An 8,313-nucleotide genomic window follows, 5' to 3' on the forward strand; every position below is an offset into this window, starting at 1 on the left:
CCACAATTTATAATGCTACAAATTTAATGCAATTTAACTTCATACAATGATAAATGTATGTAATTGTATACAAAAAATACACAGCTCTCATCATATCCGAACTTAAGTACAATATAATTATAAGCATTAAGTACATGATGTACTTGATGACAAAACAAACTCAACACACCCACATAATGCTTTAAAATTCTTTAACATATTAAAGCAGGTATACTACATTGTAAAACTTTAATTCCCCAATACTACAGCTTATTTTAACACTTTTACAGAGTAATTGATCATTCCATGTTAATGCAGTAATAAATGTTATGAGACATAATGATACATCTATGAAACCGTACTAACGGAAAGATAGCGAGAAGTGTCTCAGTATATTTATGTTGTCATACACTGTATTTCAGACAGGGATAACTGAACATCATAGACACTTAAAAGCATAATGTGGCTATTGTAAAAAAAAAAGCTAAATGAAAGGTACCATGGCATTTCTTATCATCCCAATAGCAAAGTTGCTGAAAAACAAACAAAATTACCTCTACATCTCTCAGTAACTGTCTGTTGCGGTCTTCAGCTGAAAGTATCGGCTTAACGTCTATTGTGGATTTTGATTGTTCTGGGTTTACATTAGATGTGTTCTCTGGTCCATCATCATCTGAGGTTGAATCATTACCATACTCTATCAGTTCCCATTTACTGCGAACAACATTACTTGAAACTGGCTCAGGCTCCACTAAAATAAAATAAACAATAACACAAAACCCTAAAATACAATGTACTAACTAGGAACTCCATCAATATCTTCTTCCATTGGAACACCATCTAAATCTGGATCAACAAGTGGCTCACCATCTAATTCCTCATCAACATTAACAGCTCCAAGGCCACCACTAAAATCAATTGGCCTATCATCAACAAGACTTGACTGTGTTACAGGTTCATCAGGCTGACTTTGAGCAGTGGAAATAAGAGCTGCAACTGTTTCAAATGCTTTCTTCTTTTCTAGTTCTTCTTGTGTTTTACCAATGAATACTTCTCTGAGACGATCAACAAAGTTAAAATGATACACAGCAAAGTGATCCCATGCTTGAAGGCACTTGAGAACTCGCTTCTAAAAATAATCATTTAAATGAAGCCTTTAGAGCAGTTTTAATTCATGCACCATACTTTGAAACTTTCAGCTCTCAGTCTAGAATCCATGCTAGTTAGTGTATCATGTAGATGCTCCATTAATGAAATGGCCTTTCCCTCAAAAATTCTGCGATATCTTGTTGATCTTCCAGTGTTACTGTTCTGCAATACATCATTAAGTAGATACAAACGTGCTATCTTAAGTGGTAGGGAAGTTTCCCGGAGACACAGAGATTCGTGTAAACAATCGGATACTTCTTCAGCTGAAGTGGCATGATCAATACACCATACCATGCACTCCAGGATTTTCGATCTCTCCATAGTGATACTTCTAAGCATATCCTCCAACTTGTCACGATCACCAGACAGCAATTGTCCTCTTTTGACAATTTCTGGTGGAATCACTTTCCCTCTTAATTTCTTTAATGGAGGAGGCTTCCACAAGGAGCCACCTTCAAACATCCTAAATTCCTCCTCTTGCCATGTCTCAGGAGAGTCACCCTGTCATAAAGTGTAAAAATTTAATATAGCTGGAACCAACACATACATACATCTAGAGTGCACTATTTTGTCAAGGCAGCTACAATGTTTTTTCAACGCAATCAACATACATGTAATAAACAGTATTAGATCTAGAAATACATTTAGAGTTTGGAGATCAATGTAACTAAGACTGAGAACCAATAGGTTAAATATGAGAAATTAAAAGCTAAAACGGGAGGTCTAGACCAAAATAACACTATAACAGTTATCATCAATTCTTAGCTAGAGCTTAATTAAGATAAAAATTAAAAATACTAGACGAATGTAAAACATTGAAGGGGCGAGCCTAAGCAATTAAAGCAATGTACATACAACAGATATTGACAGACTAACAATACTCATGACAGTGCAACTTAAGCAGCTCAGAACTTGATTGAGTGCAGTGTAGTTCTTGACCTACCTTTGTAATCAAATCAAGTTTAGCATTTGGAAAGCATTAAAGATAGCTAGAAACAGTCACTGCACAAATGATATGGCTAGATAGGCAACTGTAGCAATGTAGTCCAAGTTAGTTCAGGCTTAGACTGACATTCAAGTCATTCACATCAATAAAGATGGCATATCTGCTTTCTTGACATTCCTTGCAGCATTTGGACAGTAGTATGCAAGTACAGTAAGTCGAGTTATCAGCAAAAACAAGTTTCATAGTTACTTTATTGCATCTATAACCTTGCCTGGCTATTGGAGAAGCCTTTGGACAGAATTTCTGTCTTATTTTGCTGCTAGAAAACTCACAACTTTTCCCCGTGTGTTGGTCGCCATTTTATTTCATTGTGGCTACTCCCACTTTTAATGAAATATTCAAAACTGAATTTATACATGTATACCCTTTTCAATGCATAGCATCTACCGTATTACGCATAAATAGGGGTGACGTACGTGTACAGACAAACAGACAAACATACTTGTCTCGTTTATGTGGGGCGAGCTCAGGCTCGTCCCAATTACATCGTGTGTTATGCTATAGCTGCATTTTGCACTAACTTGTAGTATAGAGAAGAGCTTCCAACGATAATAAATATGATCAGAACTGGTATTGTCAAAAAGAAACTTAAACTTTGGATTGCTAATCTCTTTATTCATGATCATAGCTTCAAACATTGGCCCTTCTCTTATGACAAATTCAATCATACGATGAATGAGGCAGAGAATATCTTTGTCAGCAGGAAACACGACCCTAACAACTGAGTTGTACAATAACTATAAAAAACAAAGACAATTCATAAATACATGTACTTCAGTCACAATAACATAAATACAAAGCATAAATGACTATCACAAATTTGTGTGTGTTAGGATATTACACTGTGCACCAGCAAATGCAGCAATTTTCAATTGATAATTATGTGGCATGTTTCAAAAATCAAAAGTTTAAAATTGTCGCTTTGTCTTACAAGACTACATAACCTACATATACATGTACATGTACAATAAATCAATTCTAAGTGCTACTCATACTAAACCTTGTTTTGAAAGAATACACAAACATTCTTTTCACACAGTGCTACATGTATCTATACTGCTGAATTAATGGATCTAGAAATTGATGAATCATCCAAAAGGACAAAAACTAAAGCTAAAGAGCCCCATGAGACTACATGTAGATGCATCATCCTCTCTTGAGAATGCAGTCAATGCACTGAGAAATCAAAGCAAAATGTACACATACATCAAAGTAGAAGTTGCTAACATTAGTAAAAAAGGTTATTAGGGTAATGGTGGTGGTTACTGAAACCAACTATCATTTAATATGCCTTTAAAAACTTTAAAGTACTGGTGTAGTGCAGACTTGAGGTCAATTACAAAACCTCAATTACTATTCAATTACACTCCTTTTGTAAAAAATGGACTCAAAACTTTTATAAATACTGATTAAAACTTTCTACTTACTACTTACTTCATCAAATGACTGTTCATCTTCTTTGGCTACTGAAGGCTCATCAGATGTAGGTGGAGGAATACTAGCATAATTACCAGTAGTGTGTGACTTGACAGGTTTCAGAGACTGAGCATTAAAAGGAAGGCCTACGTGTACAAACAGTACTGACACAAGTACACATAAGTACGTGTACAAGTACCTGACTGTGAATCAGAAATTAATACTTTTTCTTCCTTTTCGGTATTGGAAACATAATAAGGTTTGGGAGGGAGAGGTACTGATTTGCCCCATCCAATTTGAACTTCATAACCCATAATTGATGAGCCTAAATGATAACCACATGCATAAAATAAGAGTTCATATACACATAGTAACATAAAATCACCTAATAAAAACATTTTCATTTAATATTGGCTAGAAGTACCTTTGGTTGCATCCAGTGCCTTTTCAGCATCTGGTCTTTTCATGTACGCAACAAAACCACAATTTTTATTCCGTGATTTTTCTTCCTCAGTCCTTGGCCACATAATCTTGACACTGGCTAATGGACCAAACTTGCCAAAGTGTTGACATAGCATCTCTTCTGTCATCTAATATTCAAGCCATTACTTTGAATCTATTCTTCACTTCACTTTACTTTAGGATTGATATTACCAACATAAAGATTAGTAGTAAGTGGGTCAACACTATCAATTGATCCTTTTGGTAGACCAGGATAATCTTCCACTAATGTGATGGGAGAGATACTGTCAATACCCATTTATTTTATTACTTTTCAATTTATCTTTGTCTGCATCACTAGGAGGCTGTAACAGAGGTTCACCTGCTTTTCGACTAACTTGATGCTCTGATCGTTCTTCTTGCATTCTAACATAAAAATAAATAAATATTATTGAGATACACATTGTGTACATTACCTCTTTAACTCCTCCCCAAACATTTCTAGCATACTTTTCTTTTTTTCACTAGTTTTTGCCTTCTTCTTCTATAGGACAACAATTATCATAGTGTACACTTGATCAACAATTACTACTAACACTAGCTTTCTGAGGCAACTGAGGAGTACTAGCTTCTTTTTCTTTCTTCTTCTCAAGAACACCCTTAACAAGTTTAGATGCTGAAGGTTGATAAAGTGAGCCAGCTAATTCATTCGCTTTATCTAAATTTATACAAAAAAAAACTGTACCAGAGTGCCCAATATACATAGATTAAGCAACATGACACAATAATTTGCAAAAAAATTCAATTAAAATCTTAAAAATACATGACACATAAATCAAATTATTTACCATTTATAATCTGGCATGAATGATTAATAAGATTGTAATTTTACAATTAAATCTTATAAAAATAAACGGGAATATTTTTTATGAGCAGAGTTTTACTAATTACCGATAATGAATCAGAATCTGCAGATAAGCATGTAATACATTTTTTGTATTGAATCTGAAATCTGAATTGGCAGATTACTATAACAATCAATAATTATAAATAGTAAAACTTACCTAAATTAGCCACATGATTAAAAAATATTAATGTCAAAAAGAAGTTGCCAATAATATATGTACATTTAAGTGCAGCTAGTCAGCTATTCTAACTCTTTTGAAAATTAAATTATAATATGCAGTATATTACATGTACAAGTACTGTATTTGCTTAAATAAATGTCCATGAATAATATTTTCAACTATAAATACACGTTTTAACCAGTATAAGTGCCCTCTCATTTAGATTGTCCCAGATAGCCTAATTGTTACAGTACTGTTCAAAACTTCTGACGGTCACAAGTTCTACTTCACTTTCGGGCTTTTAAATTTTTTAAAGCAATTTTTCCTTGTTAAGAAATAAACATCTGGGCATTTAATCAAGCAAATATTGTACATATACACTAAAATTTTCCTAAAACAAAGAATGAGTATTTGCATCTGTATTGGTAATTTTAATGCAGAATAATTGAAACATCGGCAAATCATTGTATCAGTACAATTCTACTTACTAGCGAGTGGCTATTAACATACAACATAGTTGGGCATACTACTTGTAAATAGTAATAAAGGTTTTCTCTACATCCTAATGCTTCTTTAAAATTCTTTAAAATTATTATTTTGTTGCTAAAAAGCTCAAAAGATGCATGCTACCATCCTGCTAGCCATGGCTGCATCCACTTTGCAGTGGCATGGGTGTAACAATTGTTATTTCTTCAATTCACATAAGTGTGATATCCAAACAATATCGCAAGTGGGTGAAAATAATCATAGAAACACCTTGGTCATATATTGTAATATCCTCAAATAAAAGCCAGGTGCAAATAAACACCAACATACATGTAGCAATAAAATGGAACTATAAATACGCAAATCTAGCCTTAAAATATCATATATGCCTTGTAAATACTTCGTTAAGCTGCCTGAAATCATTTGCATGGGGTCCCTGGTTTAAATTCCGCTAATGACTTAAGATTTGTTTTATTTTTTAATTTTTTTCGAGGTCCAATGTCATTGTAAGAAATAGACACCCCAACTTTTACTTCAAGAGGAAATACGGTACTATAGAAAATTAGTAACATGTAACTCAACTGACATGCATAATTCTTCAGTGGTATACATATAAAACAAAATTAGTCCTGGTAGGCTGGTACCAAGATAAAGATCGAGGTACATGTACATGCATGCAAATATCTCATAACTTATATTTGCAATATAAACTGCAAAATAAATTGTAGTTCTAAATTAAAAGCACAATATCCATCGCAAGTAAATTATTTATAAAGTGCCAAAAATCAGCTACCTTTTTCATCAGGATTGATGACACTACCACGGACAAATGTTTTCTTTGTTGTATCACATTCTTCAAAAGTAGCAACAAAATCTTCAAAAACTTTAGCCGTCTCTTTTGCTTCTAACTAAACAAAAGTACAATCTCACCAATCAAACGCATACTTCCTTCTTTATTTGTTTTTCTTCTTTCTTCTTCTGAATAATTGCAGTCCTTAACATAACAGAATTAGAGGTGCCAATTGAAAATGCCTTGAGTTTATCTTTTGACAACTCCTATCATGTCAAGCATCACTAAAGCAAGTTAAACAAATCATACCTCCACAGAGTTAGGTTTTAACTTTTCCTCTTTTAATCCCCAAGGTAATGCTTTCTTATCAGCCATGCTTGATGCTTGCCTGTACTAATTTCTAATAGATCACGTGACAAATTTAATTTAGTCAGTTAGTCACGTGTTATCTAACTTATCCATAAGTTTAAAAGTGGTGAAGTTCGAGTCTGCTCTGTACTTTTTGCCCTTTCATTATGGAGCCACCTAAGAAAACTAGGATGCCAAAAGTGGCCAAAGTCAAGAACAAGATGCCAGCAGAAGTACAGATTACGGCAGAACAACTACTGCAAGAAGCTAATGCTCAGAAAATAGAAAGAGTAGCTAGACGTCCCAGACAGAAAGTGGCTGACCCTGAAGAATTAGCACAATTACAGTTAACCAGAAGGAAAATGTTTGAGGACAATATTAGGAAAAACCGTACTGTCATGTCCAACTGGATCAAATATGCTCAATGGGAGCAAACACAGCAAGAATATGAGAGAGCACGCTCTATCTACGAACGCGCCTTTGATGTTGATCATCGCTGTATCACCTTATGGCTGAAGTACGCCGAGATGGAAATGAAGAATAAGCAGATTAATCATGCACGAAACATATGGGACAGAGCAGTCACCCTTTTACCTCGTATCAATCAATTTTGGTTTAAGTATGCGTACATGGAGGAGATGCTGGGAAACATACCAAACGCAAGAAGAGTTTTTGAAAGATGGATGGAATGGGAACCAGAGGAACAGGCATGGCTTTCATATATTAAAATGGAGCTTCGTTATAAGGAGGTTGATAAGGCACGATCAATTTATGAAAGATTCATTTTGATTCATCCAGAAACAAAGAATTGGATTCGTTACGCTAGGTTTGAAGAAAGTCAGGGTTTTATTGATAATGCGAGGAATATTTTTGAAAGGGCTACTGAATTCTTTGGAGATGAAGGTTTGGATGAAAAGTTATATATAGCCTTTGCCCGATTTGAAGAAAGCTGTCAAGAATACGAGCGCTCACGTACCATATTTAAGTATGCACTGGATAAAATTCCTAAACCACAGGCTGTCGATTTATTCAAAGCTTATACCCACTTTGAAAAGAAGTATGGAGACAGAATTGGCATTGAAGATGTAGTGATCAATAAGCGTAAGTTTCAGTATGAAGACGAGGTTAAAGCTAATCCAAATAATTATGATGCATGGTTTGATTACATACGATTATTGGAATCTAATGCAAGCCTGGAGTCAACAAGAGATTTATATGAGCGTGCAATTGCCAATGTACCTCCACTTCAAGAGAAGACATATTGGCAGCGTTACATCTATTTATGGATTAATTATGCACTTTATGAAGAGTTAGTTGCCAATGATATTGATCGAACTCGAGAAGTCTATAAGTCTTGTCTAAATATTATTCCTCACTCTCAATTCACTTTTGCTAAAGTGTGGCTGCTGTATGCCCAATTTGAAATTCGACAGAAAGAGTTGGCTACTGCAAGGAAAGTCTTGGGGACAGCCATTGGTAAATGTCCAAAGCCGAAGCTCTTCAAGGGTTACATAGAGTTAGAGCTTCAATTGCGTGAGTTTGATCGTTGTCGTAAGATATATGAGAAGTATTTGGAATATGATCCTGGCAATTCGATTACATGGATAAAGTATGCAGAGTTAGAGGCCATA

General features: G+C 34.6%; 2 protein-coding genes across 2 annotated transcripts in view; one reads left to right on the top strand and one right to left on the bottom strand.

The window, feature by feature from the left end:
* Nucleotides 1-6,755, bottom strand: part of LOC100639681 (U2 snRNP-associated SURP motif-containing protein-like) — a 7,943-nt gene extending 1,188 nt beyond the window's left edge. The window contains exons 1-15 of the mRNA XM_020000931.1: nt 6,644-6,755; nt 6,490-6,600; nt 6,338-6,452; nt 4,588-4,709; nt 4,468-4,535; nt 4,323-4,417; nt 4,188-4,276; nt 3,975-4,140; nt 3,750-3,875; nt 3,569-3,696; nt 2,656-2,871; nt 1,165-1,629; nt 781-1,108; nt 437-730; nt 342-390 (exon numbers count right to left, since the gene is read on the bottom strand). Of these exons, the coding sequence (XP_019856490.1) occupies nt 342-390; nt 437-730; nt 781-1,108; nt 1,165-1,629; nt 2,656-2,871; nt 3,569-3,696; nt 3,750-3,875; nt 3,975-4,140; nt 4,188-4,276; nt 4,323-4,417; nt 4,468-4,535; nt 4,588-4,709; nt 6,338-6,452; nt 6,490-6,600; nt 6,644-6,709 (2,438 nt within the window). The 5' untranslated portion in view covers nt 6,710-6,755. The remainder of the gene's footprint in view (nt 1-341; nt 391-436; nt 731-780; nt 1,109-1,164; nt 1,630-2,655; nt 2,872-3,568; nt 3,697-3,749; nt 3,876-3,974; nt 4,141-4,187; nt 4,277-4,322; nt 4,418-4,467; nt 4,536-4,587; nt 4,710-6,337; nt 6,453-6,489; nt 6,601-6,643) is intronic.
* Nucleotides 6,756-6,768: 13 nt separating this feature from the next.
* LOC100636519 (crooked neck-like protein 1) overlaps nt 6,769-8,313 on the top strand; it is a 2,319-nt gene continuing 774 nt past the window's right edge. The window contains exon 1 of the mRNA XM_003383057.3: nt 6,769-8,307. Coding sequence (XP_003383105.1) covers nt 6,850-8,307 — 1,458 coding nt within the window. The 5' untranslated portion in view covers nt 6,769-6,849. The remainder of the gene's footprint in view (nt 8,308-8,313) is intronic.

This window comes from Amphimedon queenslandica, unplaced genomic scaffold, assembly GCF_000090795.2.
Source record: "Amphimedon queenslandica unplaced genomic scaffold, v1.1 AMPQUscaffold_13515, whole genome shotgun sequence".
NCBI classification, from domain to species: Eukaryota; Metazoa; Porifera; class Demospongiae; order Haplosclerida; family Niphatidae; genus Amphimedon; species Amphimedon queenslandica.